At 39.2% G+C, this 18,181-nt stretch overlaps 1 protein-coding gene across 6 annotated transcripts in view; it reads right to left on the reverse strand.

Moving 5' to 3' along the window:
• Nucleotides 1–869: 869 nt before the first annotated feature.
• Nucleotides 870–18,181, reverse strand: part of LOC134532047 (uncharacterized) — a 29,186-nt gene continuing 11,874 nt past the window's right edge. For all 6 annotated transcript variants that reach the window (XM_063368205.1, XM_063368202.1, XM_063368201.1 and 3 more), the window contains exons 5-8: nt 17,204–17,412; nt 15,784–16,075; nt 13,312–13,506; nt 870–11,417 (exon numbers count right to left, since the gene is read on the reverse strand). In XM_063368205.1, the coding sequence (XP_063224275.1) occupies nt 11,070–11,417; nt 13,312–13,506; nt 15,784–16,075; nt 17,204–17,412 (1,044 nt within the window). In that variant the 3' untranslated portion in view covers nt 870–11,069. The remainder of the gene's footprint in view (nt 11,418–13,311; nt 13,507–15,783; nt 16,076–17,203; nt 17,413–18,181) is intronic.

Raw genomic sequence — 18,181 nt, forward strand, 5'->3', positions numbered from 1 at the left:
TCACTCAAGGCCTTGTCCCTCCAACTCAGGCTCATAATAGTGAATCAATATCTCATTGCACATTACAATTCTTTTAAATAAATAAAAAATTAAAATAAACCTTTCTCAGTGGAACATTGAGTTTTAAACTGTTAACTGATTAGAAGCCGCATTTCTTTGTGGATAAGTTATCTCAGCACCCATCTCATGCAGGTTTTCTTGCATTGCAGTTTATTTTGAACAATGTTATGGACAGTTCCAAAACAGTGATTCGTCTGTTGTCTTGGATTATCGCGTCAGTGTGAGATTTAAGGGAGGAAGTGGCGACTTCAACTGGTCGGCCACTTTGCTGCTCATTATTGATAACTTGTGTGGCCAATTTTAAGTTGTTCTACCGACTTGTAAAAAATGTTCGGAAAGTTTAAACTTTTTTTCCCGTACATTTTTAACATTCTTATATGGATATCGCTACCTTTAACACCTATCGCGACTTAACATCTAATCACGACAAGTTCTTCCATGGTGCAACTCGCAATCGGACTTGACGCCTTGAATCGACTGATTTACAGGTTATGTTTACGCAATCTTATTGAAAAGCTGATCACAAAACATTAAAAGGCTGCCAATTTAAACTTTTGAAAATTTTGCATTCATTAAATAAACAGTTTTTGAACTTTTGTTTCATTATGTACTGAATGACCCTCTTACCTCAAGCGTGACTTTCAACTGGTGTGCGACTTAAAAACTCAAACTTAGGACTCCCTGGTTCAGACTAGTGGATGATGTTTAGGACTAATTGATCTATCAAGACTGAAGTTTTACCATGTACGTAGATATCTTGTATGGTTCCTTGGTTAGGACATGGAAAACAGAAAATACATACTTCCAAGTTTTACATGAAGTGATTATTATTGATTTATTATAATAATAAACTTACATGTTGCCAAGATGGCAACCAGCCTTAAAACAGTCAGTCTTTAATTGCAGTACCACGCTAAAGAGAGACGAAGCAAGTGAATCTTCAGCCCAACACTGAGGCTTGCTCCTTCAATATGCTTTCGCTGAAAGTCTGCTGAAACATCACAATCAATTATTGTGTAACCTAAGGTTTAATGACCAATATAGGGAGAAAAACAAAACAAAATCGAAAAATTAACCTTTCTTATAAATGTAAAATTTTTGTAATATTCTTATCCAACAAACATAACTTCTGTGCCAAAAGAGTTTGTAAGAAGCAGCTCATTAATGTAAGTACGGTGCCTCTAATGTTTACACCAGGTAATGTTGGTGTACTGCAGTTGAGCAATTATGTTGTGAATGGTGTATTAAGATACTTGGTTCGCCTCTCTCAAAGTGTTCCTAAAAAAGTTTTTTTTTTTTTTTTAAATGTGCACATGCTGCACCATTATCATTCGAAACACACAACCGTATACATAACTACAAAGGTATCCATTTCCACAAGCATTTAAATGTTCTAAATCTAAACATCGTACATTCATATAAATTGTATCAAACATAATATGCTTCTGGACTACAGGAGACACTTGGCACTGTATCATTTCAACTATGCAGCAAAATCCATCATAGCAAATTTGAACACACTAAATGTCAAACTATTTGCTTTCACAGCATATATGACAGTCAATATCAATAATTCAACATAATATATATTTAAGTTTGCTAATAGTAAATATACCAACAAAAAATAAACCTGCTCCAGCTATCTGTTTTCCACAAAACCAAAATTATTTACAAATGGTTCATAACCTGCATTATTCCTACTTGAAAGAAATCTGGTGTGAGTAGAGTTTACCAATGGGACATCAAATAGAAGAAAAGAGCTAAATAGACGCTTGAAAAAATCTAACTTCATCATAGGAGAGAATTGGAACTACTACATCAACCATTAACAAAAAAGGTTATTAGTGAACATTTTGAGGTATTCAACCTCGTTGGGTGAGCGTGTCACATAACACACTGTGTTATGTGTTTTATATATATATATATTACAAATGATGTCCTTTGTCCTTCCTTTTGTTATTTTTATTACTGTATGACACTATGAACCCTCGTCCCCCACGAGGAATTAAAAAAAAAAAAGGTTCAATTACAAAAGATGCTCCCCCCTCCTCCCTTTACATTTGGAGCTGGATATGTCCCCCTTGGCAGTCACTTGACCTGGAGACCGAGCGCCACCAGAAAAGGCCAACGCGAGTCACTCAATTGATGCCAGATATCAAAGAATGTGCCGTGTCATAGAACACCAGATTAAAGGCTTTCTCTGTACATAGTATCTTGGCACACTACACGTGGTTGGTTTTTTATTAATGAAAATTGGAAAAATAAATGTGCTCCTTGGTATGTGCCTACGGCCTATTGTGAATGGTCGTTACTACAAATAGGGATTATCTGCCATCCGAAAGGGAAGGAATCAGATTTAGATAACTTACTTTTGAATTCTTTAGCATCATAAAACATACTATGTCTTAAAGTAAAGTGTTAATGCTGGCAGAGACTGGCAAGTGTGAATACAAGAGAGTAAAACAGGCTCAAAAAAAAAAAAAAAAAAACTCTCTCTCTCTAATCTCTCTTGTAAAACAACAGCTTAACAACTGAGTGGGCAGAAACCATGCCAAAGTGAGTACATCAACTTGCATAAAATAAGTAACAGCTTTTATGCTCTGTAAGCTGGCATAGTTCTCTAATAATACACCAGAAAAGAGGGTAGGTAAAAATGTAAAGCGAATCAGGGGACCCTCTGAAACAATTCCCTCCCTGAAAGCAAGGAAAAATAAATCTAACCTCACAAATAATCACCAAAACTTGTTAAGTTTCAGTTCTAACAAATCCAGTTTTAAATTAGTATATACTATACAATTTACTGATAACCATGAATCTCAAAATAATATTTTAATAAAATCAAGAGCTAACCAAACACATCTTACACTCGTAGCTAACAAAAGCAATATGTGTGCTAAAGTATATCTAACAATAAAATAAAACATCTTAAAAATATTAACACAATATTTATGTACATACTATGTACTTGGTACTTGTTGATTGTAGTTTTTTACCTTTTGATGAGTGTAATTTAGGTAATCTGTGCTGTACATACCACAGTACCAAATTTGACACATTTCACTACAAAAAAAAATCTATAAATAATTGAATTACAGTCTGAAATCAATACAATGCCATTTAAAAAGTCTAAAGTATATATAAATATTTTTTTTCTATAAGTATGTATTAATATTGAAAAATAAACCTAACTATTGGGAGTATTTTTTTTTGTGCCTGCATGGTAATTGTTTCACCAGGTAAAAAAAAACAACCTTAAACCACAGATCTTTTAACACTTGTTCTTTGCTCAAGAATCCAAACAACTGGACACTTGAAACTCTTTTTGTCAACTCATACAATCGCAAATAAATAATCTACAATAATGTACAAAAGAGTTAGGCCTTAATAAATGTTGACATTCCTAAAGTACCAATTAACCAAAACAAAAAGTTGTATTAACATTTTAAAAACTCCTATAATGTTAACTACAACAACTTGAATTCAGGATTTCTGTCATTTATATTGCGCCTAGTGCTGATTTTATCAGAACTCCGGTAATGAGCAAGAGGGTTTGGAACTATTCCTTCCATTCATCTTCAACAGAAAAAAGTAACCTTAATACAGAAGGCATGCTTAATCATTTCTGCAAGTTAACCTTTTTTTTAAAGAAACATTACTACGTGAACTACAACTGCATCTTAGAAGCAATAGATTTTCTAGACGTGTCACTATGGTCAGAGCCATAGCCAGGATAATCACTATATAAGTTTTTATGAGACACCTTTCTTTACAATTATAGTAGTAGTACACTTTTAGAACCGTGACATTTACACCTAAAAATTTAAGTAATGTTTTTGCATGAGAATGGAAAATTTATGTTTTTATTTAATGTTGTTCATAAGTCAATTGTTTGATTAATTTGTTGCCATTAGTCGTAAGTACATATTTAATAATGTTATTAAATACGTAAAAAAACATATACAGATCACGTTTGTATGAAAGACATGCTTACAGTAACACATATACAAACTGACATTAAATATAGACTACTTGGAAACACAATATTTCCTACTGCTTCTATGTATGAGGCATGTCCAGCTGTAAGAGGGAGGAAATACATTACTGTAGCCCAGTAAACGTATGTAGCCAAGTTGTTTTTTAATTTTCTGTCTTCGCTTGATTTTTATTGTTTTAAATCCTGGAAGGCAGGTGTCCGGACCTCACAAACCTCCCACTGGCTACCGCCCTGCTAAGGCGGATGTGTTTTTATTATTGATTTTCATAAATACCATTAAAAAAAACATGATGAGCATGGTATAATTGCTGCCATGAATCTGGTATATGCACCACTGCTCATGCTACCAACCACAGAAATAAAACTACACTGACAAAAAATTAAACCTGACAATCTTAGTACTATCTCGCCTAGAGAGGGACGTTAATATATTTACCAATTAGGTCATTGCACTCGCAGCCAACCTAGGCGCACTAAACTGTTCAGTAAAATATATTTCCATTTTTTTGGAAACTATCTCAATTAGGCATTACAAATAAGGAAAAATGTAAAATAATATTAAATAACATATTTACACTAATTTTGTATTTTTTGTTTAGTATAAGTTTTTTTTAAACTAAACAAAAAAAAATCTGCATGTATTGCTATTTCATGTGTGTTTATTCCATTTTGCATTCGTCACTTGGCAGAGATATTCCATAGTCACGTAAAATAAGTCGACCCTTAAAGTAATACGATCCCCCAATTACATAAGTAATAGTTCCAAGAAGAATTATTAACTCATTGAGATCCTTTCCTTGCTCAGTAGGAAGTCATTGCACAGAATCACAGACAAAACAATCTAAATAATTTTTTTTTTGCTTGCCTAAATCTATTGGAAAATTAAAAATGCTCATCTAAAATTTAATATCACTAGTAATAATTCTGTTGAGTGTATAAAAAAAATATTCGAAATTTAAACTATTATTTCAAATTTTTATCATTTTTTTTAATGTTTGCTCTTGGTTATAAGATGAACCCCGATTTTTTTTTTGGGTGGTCTTTAAATAAAAAAACTCATCTTTTTTTCAGGCGAATACGGCACATGCCAAATTTTACATGTTTATAAACGATTATGTAAACACCTGTTTAAGGGCCCCACCTACGCAGGCACACAGAACTTCAGAAAAAAAACATACAATTTAAAACCTGCTCAAGATATTCAAGTGGTGTCTGTTTACGAAAAACACAGATGATGAAGTACTGATGATGAGAAGTACTGTTTCTATATTTTGTTATAAAAATTTTTTTTAGAAGAGGGAAAATGGCTAAAATTGTGTTTTCAGAGTAATTTTTTAGGCATGAAACGACCGCTAAAGATTCTTGAAAGCATTCAAGGAACTTGCAGTACACTTTTATCTTCATTTCTCCGCCATATAATGTTATGGTTACCACTCTAATATAGTTGTCTTATGTATGACAGAGGACTGTGTACCATTTTTACATTCCTTGCTCCTGTTTCTGAGAAAAACATTCTGGGTCGGCTGTATTTTGGACTAGAGCCGCCAGGGGTTTGTTTCATGAATTTCCATCACACTTGACTAAAATGTTGTGTATGAAATAAATAAAACAATTTAACAAAATTGATGTTGCTTTATTTTTTGACGTCAATTCAAATGAACGTCTTACTTGACGGTCGGGCGGCCATGCCAGAAAATTGTGACAAAAAAAAATGTTCGGTTATAAAAATAATTAAATTACAATATTTGAGCAAATTACATTGAAGAAAATTAGTATCACATTCATGAGAAAATTGGAGCTTTATTGACAATGCTGCAGACAGTATGTTTCTTCCCTGCTAAGTAATTTATGGTCGGTAACAATAATGTTTCAGAGTATCTGCAAAACTATGGAAAGTGACCTTGAAGACTTTTTTATTTTTTATTTTGTTATTTGTTGTGGACTAAATCTATCAGCCTTTCTTCTGTTGCCTCACAGGTATTTCTCTTGAGATTAAAGACATTCATATTCATGTCAAAAATAAAAATGAAAACTTTCTCTCAAGGTTAGGTAAGATTGCTGAAGCAACCATGCAAGCACAAATACAGCATCACACTCCCTCAACAGCAACTGGTTTACAACATAATCTATGTATGTTCCTTTAATGACTACACAGTCGGCTAATACATTCTATTCATTGTAATTTAAACCCTGTGAATGAATTCCACATGTAATTATACACAAAAATAATATTTTTTTTTTTTTTACAGAGAATGTACTACACTTACAATGGTATACAGTAAAATATTTCAAGGATATGTTACTACAACACAGTCTCTACTGACTTAACAATTCAAATTCCACTCCCCCACTCTTACACACCCGGTTATCAACATTTTTAATGGTTGTAATACCAACATGGTATCTACAATCTACAAAATCTGGTATGGACAAAATGAGCAAACATAATTTTTAGCGACAAAATTAAAAATCACCTTCACGAAGAATATGGAAAGAAAATTTACGAAGGTTCCTAAAATATATACATCTGAAAGTTATTCATTGACATTTTAATGTGTTGGTGATAAAATTTAGCTCCTTCATCTTGGCCGAAAAATAAACCATGAAAGTATAAAATAATTACAAAACCTACCAGAAAGGCTAACAATACATAATTAAAATAATAATATACCTTTACTTTCCAATTTTAAGACTTATCTAAACTGAACTCAGTTATATACAGGTATTTTTATTCATAAAAAATATATTTTTTGTGGTTGAACTAGTTTCACCATTTGCTATTGCTACCATGACAGTTTCAGTAATACAGTAAGTATAAGTTTTTTTCTCGAGCAGCCTTGCTATCTACAAGGTAGAAAGCCACTTGCCACAGAGTCGGAACATTTGTAACCAAACATCTACGACGTCAGAACTGACAAACAAGAGTATTCACTTGATTCAGGTTTCACATGGACCTTCCTAAGCATGGAAAGAGCCGGCCACCGCACTGGTACGACACTAGACTAGGACCCTAGTGACCAGAGTTCAGATCCCTGGTCTAGCTTTCCTGATTTTTGGTTTCTGTTACTTTACGAAGTGACTCCAGGCAAATCCTGGGAGAGTTTCTTAACATAGACCTCTGCAGATTCATTTCCCAGTATCCTCAAGTTTTTTCAGTAGTATGTTACCTTCCTAATGACCTTGTCGACAAAATCAGGGTAGCTAGGAACAGAAAAAACAGCAAAAACCTGGAAAATTCAGGGAATTTTCAGCAACAGAGAAAAATCAGGGAATTTATGTAATCAAGGAATATCTTTAATAACAATTTTTCTTCCGTGTACACAGCCTTTATTCCCCTTCCTAACCTGTATCTAAGTGTCACAAGTATTTCCTCCCATTCATTTTGCTCGTAAGTACCTATATCAACATTTCGACCACGTACATTGACTTAAGTGCTACCAACAGTGGCGCGATAAAATAATTTATAATTACCATGCAATAGTGAAGTGTGGTATGCCTTCGAGTTATGATTATGAATTTGCTGATACAGTAGAACCCCGATTTAACGAAGTGCTATGGTTACAGAAAATGTTTACTCTAAATCGATGTTTCGTTAAATCCGATTTACCGATTTTCAATGACCCCCCCACTCATAATCGCGTCCCTACGTTTCCATATCGTAGACAGGGTCGACGCCGATATCTTGTACTGCCGTGCTATCTCAGACTTTGTCAACTTTCCACCTTAAACGTTTTTGATCTCGCTTGTGCCCCCGGTTCGTACGTACACCTCAGTCGTACGTAAGTATTTTCAGAAACCGTGAAAAATGAGGCAAAAAAAATATTAGAAGTGTAAGAAATACGTTAAAGTTTATTAAAATACAGTCGCAACCTTCAGCGTTTATAACAAATACGAGCTACATACACATTGCGTCACAGTAAAAAATTTTAAAAAAAAATGGCCGCAAATTGATGGAAATTTACCGTCCATAGCGCACCGTATGCGGAGAAAGGTAATTTATTGTACTCGGTCAGCTGTTGTAACGGCGCGGCGTAGCCGCCGGCTGGCTCTCTCTGTTCGCTGAGCTGCGCATGCGCAGTATAACTCACTCAACGCTCCGCCCAGACTCGTGACCTTCCATCAGCAGCCAGCCAATAGACGCGAGCTTAGCAGAAAAGAATGAAAGCTCCACCGCCCGTGTCCCAGTTTTGTCCATTTCTAATAACAGTAACATAAACGAATCGTCAAAAAAAACGTAACAAAGCTGATATCTAAAAACAGTAAATAAAGTCATGTACCAATAGAAAAGCTAAGCAGGTCGTCAACAGGCAGTTTAGTCAATTCCAATCGCAATCTGGAGTCAAAATCCAAGAAGAAAAGCAAAAAATCGAAGTCAGAACAGCACTTATAAAAAATGTATTCCAAAAACTAAACAACGCGAACAAAGCTCTTACTGAGAATAATGATAATGGCGTATTGGTGTTACGTGATCACAAGTTGAAAAAACCTGGAGGATGGGAAAGGGAATATTTGGAAACGTGTGATTATTGGCTAGCACTGTTACCATGCGGGCGTGATTGGAAGATATCGTGGTGAGTCAAGCCAGGCATAGAAGAGGGGGAGGAGGATGCGGACAAAGAAACCCTTCATGACGTCATGTATCGCGGATAGTCTATCTATCCAGGCGCGCACAATGGCACGCACCTACGCAATTCAGTTACAGCACCCGGAGTTTTTAAGCAATTTGAACTATTTTTTTTTATTTTTTCGTGTTTGGACAGATGATGCAAAGGCACATATTAATATATATTACCTCCATTCTATTACTGACACCACAGAGTGTATTTTTTAATAAGTTTCCGTTACAATTTACTTTCATTTTTTGTAAATCTATATTATTATTTTAATAAATTGGTGTTTTTTGATGGTTCTTGAAAACCTTTACGTTAAATCGCTGTTTTCGTTAAATCCGTGTTCGCAAAATCGGGGTTATACTGTATTTGATAGTTATTGATGACTAAATATTAGTTATTTGTGACTTAACTATCATTGGCCAGAATTTTTTTTTCTTCCCAAAACAAGAAATGTCAGAGACTTTCTCATTACATGTTTTATAGCCACCCTGATGATGCAAAAGCTCAACTAAAATAAGAATAATAAAAACACTTTTTTTCGACAATCCTTCTTCAACACCTCTCATCTTAAGACATGGTGGAAAGGAGAAAAAAATGTTCATTTCAACTTTTCCGGAGCAGTTCAGTCACGCACAACCACAAGTTAAAGTAGACTAGACTAGACTAACATACGTTCAAAATACCAGGATGCAAGCGATAAGGAAATCAATATGACCTTGGAACACTTTGTGAAATAAAGAAAATAATGACATACCACCCTAAACCAATGGATGAATGAGGTTAACCAGGAGATTATTCTGATATTACCCGAAAAATAATGAATTTATATGAAATTTGTGTACAGAAACAAAAAGATTTTTATAGAGCTGGGCGGGATAGCAAATTTTGTTTCAGGAAATTATCGGGCAGGGGAAAAAAATTTCCCGCGGTAAATGGGACAGGATTCAAATTATTTGAGGATACAAATTTAAATTATATAGGCAAATAGTACCACAAAATAATACTAACCATATTTAATCTTATGATAGCCTCAGAATTAAAACCAAAAGCTTATTTGGCAAAATACTTACATTTTTACATATTTACATTTTTAACTCAAATTATTCACTCTAAGTTATTTATAAGAACCACGTACCCATTCGGCAATATATCTGACAAATTACAATGTATTTTCACTCAATTCTAGCACTTTTATTAATATTTATGTTAATTTATGTTGCTTTTAAAGTGCAAGTTGCAACATCTGTGTCATAGATAAATAGAGCAAGTAGCTACTACTGTATGAACATGGTGGTAGATAGATTGTAACTAACAAATTAAATATAGTTTAAACTACCATGTTCATATTTTGTCCATAGTACAACAGTAAAATGTCAAAGCTAATTTTGTTAATTTTTTTTTTATACTAATACGTGATATCAAACAAGCAAACAATTTGTGTCTAAAATTTGCATTTTTCAATCATTGATGAGATATGTTCAGCTACAGTTTCGCAACTGCAATGAAATAACTTCGAAAATTTAGTGTACGTTACAAATCCTGAATAAAGTGCTTGTTTAATGATCAAGCCCGTGCATATTTTTTTTACGCTATAATTTGAGTTTGAACTGATGAAAATTTGTGCATTTATGATCGCACGTACGTACCGAATCAGGTTAAAAGTGCAATGCTTACTTCGAAAACGGTTTAATATTTTAAAACATGTACACGTATAACTACCAGAATGAATTTGAGAAATGGAAAAAAAAAAAAAGTAATTTCCCGCTCGACGTTTCGGGGGAAAAAAACATGTCGCCTGTTTTACTTGGAAAAACTGGGATCCCGCGCAGCTCTATTTATGTAATTATTTTTTTTTTTTTTAATATACAATCTTAAAAGTGTTTTTGATCTGCTTCCCTAACATCCATGTTCTCAGGGGCGTAGCCAGTGGGGGGGGGGGTTTAGGGGTTCAAACCCCCCCGTTAGCACCAAATCTTTAATTAATTTCTTATTCATCACTCAAACAAATCTCATATTAAAAATTAATACAATTTTTAACATTACAATATTTAAATTTAAGTACCTAAAACTGCTAAAATAGCACTATTTTACACCTTAAAATCCAAATTTTCCCGGGGGAGGACACCCGGATCCCCCCGCTTTAACACGGGGGGGGGGGGGGGGGGGCATGCTTCTTAACACCCCCCAATACACAAATCCTGGCTACGCCACTGCATGTTCTTGATATCGTGTTTGCGGAATCCCGGGTGGTGCTACGAGGTCTGGTGGAGCATGTTTCCCCTCAGTGTGATCTGCCGAGGAAGGGGGAGGTAGGGGCAGAGAGAGCCCGCTAGCGGGCGAGGGCGGCGTCGGGCAGGCAGAGGCAGGTTGCGCTCGCCGGCCACCGGCAGGGGTAGGCAGAGCTAGCGGGCTAGGGCGGCGTCGGGCAGGCACAGCCGCCGGGGCGGCAGCACGGCGCCCCGGTACCCCAGCTGCAGGTCCAGGTTGCGCTCGCGCACCTCGCGCTGGAGCTGGGCCACCTCCGCCTCGCCCACGAGCGCCCACGCCTGCAGCTCCCCCACGAGGCGCAGGCCCGGGCAGGCCTCCAGCAGCAGGCGCACCGTCGCCGCCGACAGGTCGCACTCGCTCAGCATCAGGAAGGTGTGCAGGCTGCTGGGCGCGGCTCCCCCCCCCGCGCCCAGCGCGCTCTCCATCATGGTGTCGTCGAACACGTCCACCCCCTCCCCGAAGCGCTCCTCCTCCACCATCACCTGCGCGACCACACACGCGCACACGTGCTCGTCTCCCGTTCCCGACCCTCGTCACCTGCATGGCCAGGCGTGATAGGCTTCGGCCTGAGACGCACCTAGGTCCCTCCCCTAACCCGGACCCCTCCCAAACACACGTAGTTTTAGTTAGGTTAGGAAAAAAAAAATAATAATAATCACGTCTCCCGTTCCCGAGATGTGCGAGACAACGCTCTCCGACCATTTGTCAGCTTCCAGAACGCTTCAGTTCAAATAACAGTTTAATACTTTTTTTAATGTGTAAACATCTTAGGCTCAGTATACTGCATTTGTTATGAGTAATTACCTGAAAAATTTGCGGGTTCATTTTTCCTGTCATGCTGAAATTCAAACAATTACACCTCAGTGCTGCTTCCGTCATTGGTTCACTGTTTAATCTGGAGGACTGAGGGCCAATTAGAGACCCTCACACAAAGAAGTGTGTCCAATCACAGGCCACCCAGTCGAGACGACTCACAAGTCGGCAGCCAATGAGCAGTTGGCATTTGCCCGAGTATGTAGTGGATATTGGAGTCTATCCTGGAGGTCATTGAACCCGCAAATTTTTCCGGTCTCTAGGTATGAGTAATTACCTGAAAATGGAATGGAAATCTATGAACGGAAATGTGTCACAAAGATGGCGTAAGTAGCAAACATAAATCCCTAAATAGTCTCTTTACCAAACATTAGGGGACATACCAAGCTATTGGTGTGCCAAATGAAACTTTATGACAGTGAAACTACCCTGGAATATAGGTATCTGGTAAAATAAAATAGTCACAGTTGAAAATAAGTCCAAGTTTTAAGATACCTAATAAAGCTGGCATTACAATAATAATGCATAATATATATTCTTTAAGTCTGCGACAGCTGTAACTCCGAAAGTAGTAGACCGATTTGCGTGATTTAAACTTTAAGTGCTTGTGAGTGAGCACTGAGTGATGCTTAGTGAGTCGAATAACTATAAAGTTACTAACTTTGGTTTTGGAGCAAAATGCTCAGGCGAAAACAGGTTATGATAAAGAAAACAAGAAAAATCGCCCAAGCAGAAGCAGTTAAAAATGTAGAAAGTGTCTAGATATGGAATGAGGAAAAACGTAGCCGATAGATATGATCCAGTGGGGCAAAACGTGCCCCGAACAAGACGTGAAATTGGCATTTGAGCGAACCTCAGCCGTCTACCTCGCGAGAAGCAACGGGGAATGCAGACAATTGTTTGGAAATGGACGTGGATATGCTCTCTGATGATTCTGATGTTGATGTACAGAATCAGTTGAGCCAGTGATTGTGAACGATGGGTCGAGTCTGTCGCGGTTTGATGTCGCAATTTTTTTGTCAGCTGCCAAACCTCTCAAGAAAGAGACCGGTAAGGCAATGAAAGAACGACTGATAGATTTAGTTCACAACAAATAACTAAAAGATAATTCTTACAGTTCCAGACCACTTGGAAATCCATGAAACAAACCCCTGGCAGCTATAATCCAAAATACAGCCTACCCTGAATTTTTTGTTTAAGTTTGCCATCTTTAAAACATTCTTGTTACAAATATCTGGCAAGTGTAACCCTCCAATTCCTTGAATCATGCAACATACATAGTTATATGCAATGTGATTTTAAAAAAATGGACCAGACTTGACAAAGAACTAGAACAAGAAATTAAATATGTTGAAACTCTACCGACATAGGAGTTTAAAGGGTTAATCATAATAATGTAAAAAAATATATAAAAAATACCTACTTTTACTAGTTGAATTCGACACTAATAACTGAAATATTGTCATACAAATTCACAGAAAATTAATCTACCAATGACCATGATCTTAATCACGTGAACTTGCGAGGACCTGCGTACTTGAAAAGCGACGGCCCATATCTTACCTCCAAGTGCTGCAAGTTGACCGCGTGCATGAGCAGCGCCCTCAGCGTCTCCGAGGACCCCACGCGGACCTGACACACCTTCAGGTGGCCCAGCATCGGGGCGGACTCCCCCCACCACCCCCCTTCCACCTTCGCCCCGAGCTCCTCCAGGGACGGGCACAGTTCCGCCAGCATGGAGATGTCGACCGAGTGCATCTGGGGAACAATCACCCCTTCAGCCGGCCGCATCTGCGCGACACTCTCTCCACTGAAAAGTGGAAAGCTACATTGCAAAAACAAAATAAATGCCTTAACTGTCTTTTGATCACGTGATTATGCATATAATTACATTTCTAATAATGTAATAATATATTTCTCGTAAAAAGGTCCCCACAAAAATCTGAACAACGATTTCCCTGACTTTCCAAAACCACATGCAAGGATTTCTCCCTCTTTTCTTTGCTAACCCGGCGCTCTTAGGAATAATGGCCTGCCGCACTGGGGCTTCTTTGGGCAAGGAAACGAATACGCTGTTAGAGCAATTGGGAAAGCCGTTAAAAGCCTCAGTTCTCACTCAGCTCACCTGACAGTTGACAATGTTCTTAGCCCTCAGACCTTCTCAGTACTGCTGGCGCCTACTCCGATCCATTACCTCATTCTGGGATGCCTCACTCAGCCAGAGAACCAGTGGTCCGGTGGAGGAACATCCAACCTCTCCCAGCTGTCCAGGCTAGTGGCCGGAGCTGTATCACCACTCACTTCATCAAGGCTACGGAAACCTCCGAGCTTAGTCTAAGCAGAGCACCACTGCCAAGTGCGAATACTACACCGATCTGATCCCGGGACGACAGAGAAAATCTCATCAGGGATCCATTTACTTCAAGGATAAGTCCGCACTATTACCATTTTTTTGTGGTACTTGCAGGTTTCAGACTGTTCGCTTTGGCTAGAACCAACCGTCAGTGTCGTTATCACTCTAGAGTATCTCTGCATGCCTGGGATTCTTCCCCGACTCCTTGTACCATGGTCCAACGGGTTTACAGACAAATAATGCTCGGGGTGCATCTGACTGCCAACAGCAATTTAAAACCTCTCCTTTTTCCATTAGCCTTTGGGACCAAAAAGCCACCAGGGCTCAGTAGCCGAATGCCCCAGAAAGGTTTCAATCGCATCTGCTGATACAGCCCACAGATTCAGCCCAATTCAATATTTCAGGTTCTCATCCAGGCAACCGAGGATGCCTCAGGCTGGGTTTCTACCGAAAAGTCGCGGACTGCCATGAGCGTCAGGAGGCCATATATTCGCTTTGAAGCACCTTATACACGGACCTGTTTGATGGGGTCTCAGATAACTAGAGCCGGCAACGGCTCTGACACCTTCTCCCGCAGGAGTCCTACTCATTCCCAGTGCTGAGGGGTGCTAAGACGAGAATACCCTGGCTATTGCCTAACATGAACCATGTGAGGCAGTAGCCAAAGAATTTAATTCCTAATGTTTAAATGGTGCTTTCCAAGGCATGGGTGGATGCTTATCATGGCACAATTGCAGCAAACACTGAACAAGCAATGTGTAGGGGCCTGTTCTTTTCGCGATCGCGACTAAACGACGATAAATGCGAAATCACCATAAAATACAGTTTTTACGCGAAATCGCCATAACACAGCAGTTTGCATTTTTACACAAAATTTTGTATTTAAACGTGAAATCGCAGTGTTTTTACGAGAAATATAAATACTGGGTAAAAAACTTGTATCGTCACTGGTAAAAAAACACCGCAACATGGCCGCCACTGAACATTAGTCATAAATGCACTAGAGCAAACAAAAGCTTATACACGCTCACGTTATGATGTTAAACCCCCAAAAATATACTGTAAAAATACTTAAATTTACAGCGTTTATTTTCCTTTCCGGCTTGACTTCAATTTTCTATATTCGGTTATTAAGAGTACTTGTTGTTACAACAATTTATCACGCCATTATCAGCTCTCGTAGTAGCGGAGTTTTACAGTACCCATTAACTCTTTCGTGCACGGCGCGCCGGCAGTTCGCGTCATTAAATTACCGGTGCAACCTATGTGGGGGGAATCTTAAATTCCAAATTGAAGACCTCAAATTATGGGTGCGACCTATATGCGATGGCGACCTATATGCGAGTAAATACGGTAATAATCAGTGTCTAAATCAAAAGTTTGTCCTATAAATATATGTAACCTATTTGTTTAGGGTATTCAGTAATGAGTAGGTTCAAGTAAAATTATTTAACTTAAATAATTTCAAATATATTTACAGTAACACACACTCTTTGTTTTTCAAATTTTTAGCACCGCTTTTGTGTTTTTAAGTGAATTTTAACACCGCTTTTGCTCATTTTTAATGACAAAATCTGACAATTTTATTTACCACTTTCAGGGGGCCCTAGCAATGTGCATCTAATCCAAACAACCTATAGAGGGTGGCGGGCGGAGTCGACAGCGAGAGCGGGAACACCTGCCTGGTCGACGAGCACCAGCTTCTTGAGGCGGGCGCCGTGGGCGTACAGGTACTTCTCGAGGGCCAGCGAGCAGTCGCTGAAGTCGAAGTCCATGGTGAGGGAGGTGAGGCCGGCGAACACGCCCACGTTGGCCAGGCAGGTGCCGCGCGTGTAGAGCGCGCTCAGGCCGGGCACCGCGCGCCCCAGCACCCGGGCCTTGTCGGCGGACACGCACGTGTCCCAGAGGTCCGTGAGCGCCAGGCGCAGGCCGGGCCGGCTGGCGGCCAGGTTCGCGATGGCGTCGCCCACGTTCCTGTCCGGGGGGCACACGCGCACACGCGGCTAGCGAGCCATGTGCTCGGCCGAGGGCCCACGCTGGAAGGGAGTCTCATCCGGGCCATCCCAGGGCCGGTTACTGGCATCAAGGGGAGCAGTCGAAATGACACCGAAAAGCATGTCGAAACACCATATAGCACTGAAATGCAAGTTGTATCATGGAATCAAGATGCTTTTGAATAAAACTACATAAAATTATAAAAAAGTGATAATTTAATATGTGAAATTCAAGGGCAAAAAAAAAATCTTAGCAAAAAATGCATGGATCAGAATTACATATAAATTTTATATGTTTTACTGTGTATCTCTGATTGAATCACTTCTAAACAACGGAATGCTCGCTAATATAATATTTTATCATAAATATGCAGCATATAATTTTACCACTATTTTGGTGGAGTAAGTATTACAAAATATATTTTATATATAAAAAAAGAATAAACATGAAGTTGGACTAAAATCAAATCCATAAAATCATTATAAGTTACATTTCTACCATAAAATAACTCGCAAGAAATTGGTCTAAAAAAACTAATACTACATCGAGAACAACTAAAAATAGATTAGCTAGCATCTGTGATTTAAAAGTGGTTCAGTAAGAAGTCGCGCTACGCACTTCAGCAAATTCGTTTTGTCCGGGAATAACAACCATTCCTTCTTGAATTTTAAAACATCAAGAAGTTAATTTTTTATTTTTTAAATTTTAATTAAGTTTTTAGTTAATGCTGCTTTAATTCCACAATATAACTTGTGTTTCGGTGTTTTGACGTGCTTTTCAGTGTTATCCCAATCAGGGGTGCAACAACAGGGGGGGGGGGGTATTTTGCCCCCCCCTCTGAAACCTTGAAGTGGGGGCAAACAGGGGCAAAGAAAGTGCTGTTTAATCAATTTTTAGATAATAAAACTGCTTAAATAGCACCATTTTCAAACTTGAAATACAAATATTCCCAGGGGAGGACCCCCGGACCCCCCGCTTCAATAGGGGGGATCGATGATTCTTTATAAAAAAGGTATATTGCCTCCCCTTTGGAAATTCAGCTGTTACGCCCCTGATCCCAACCCTCCACAGTGAACGGAACGTGCCCCAAGCACGGGAGAGGCGCACCTGTAGTAGATGAAGCCGCCCAGGGAGCGCAGGTCGGGCAGCAGCAGCAGCAAGAGGAACACGCCCGTCTCCGAGGTGTTGGTGTCCTGGATGCGCACCTCCTTCAAGGTCGCGCAGCACCGGCTCAGCTCGCTCGGGTCGACCCGCGCGTACTGCCGCAGCAGCTGCTCGTCAGTCATGCTCTGGTGGCCCGCGTGCTTCTGGGGGTCCTGCCGGCAGGCCGTCCCGCGACCGTGTTTGCTTTCGCTCCTGACTCGGACGCAACCCTGCCTTTCCACGACACGACACGTGCTTCTGGGGGTCCTGCCTGCAGGCCGTCCGCGACCGTGTTCGCTTTCGCTCCTGACTCAGACACAACCCTGCCTTTCCACGATACGACACATTCTTCTGGGGGTCCTGCCGATAGGCCGTCCTCTCAGTAGTCCCACGACCGTTCGTTTTCGTTCCTGAACACCCCATCACTTTCAACGACACAATATGTATTGTGGAATACATATTGTGTCGTTGAAAGTGTACATTCTTCTAGGGGTCCTGCCGGCAAGCCGTCCTTTCAGCGGTCCACGACCGTTCGCTCTCGTTCCTGGAAACCTCCTACCCACCCACCCACCCTCTCCCAAGCATACACACAAACACACACACCGACACAACCCTGCCGTCAGCAACACAACACAGTCATTTTGAAGATGAAATTTAAAACAGATAGGTTGAATTATTTGAAAATGTGATAAATGTTAACAATTTATTAGAATTCAAAAAAAAATTATCTTTTGTGGAAAAATTATTCAAAGAAAAAAATATTTGAGAAAGGAAAATTCTTAAACTGAAAACACTGGCACACATGTCGTTGACAAGAACGTTATTTATCTCTACAGAAGCTATCACAGAAATGTTGGTATCTGGGATTGTTTACTAATTGGTACTTTGGGGAACTGATTGCATGCATCCCAAATTAATTTTAGTTTTTATACTTTAACAAAA

The sequence above is a fragment of the Bacillus rossius genome, chromosome 5 (assembly GCF_032445375.1).
Source record: "Bacillus rossius redtenbacheri isolate Brsri chromosome 5, Brsri_v3, whole genome shotgun sequence".
In the NCBI taxonomy this organism is placed as follows: Eukaryota; Metazoa; Arthropoda; class Insecta; order Phasmatodea; family Bacillidae; genus Bacillus; species Bacillus rossius.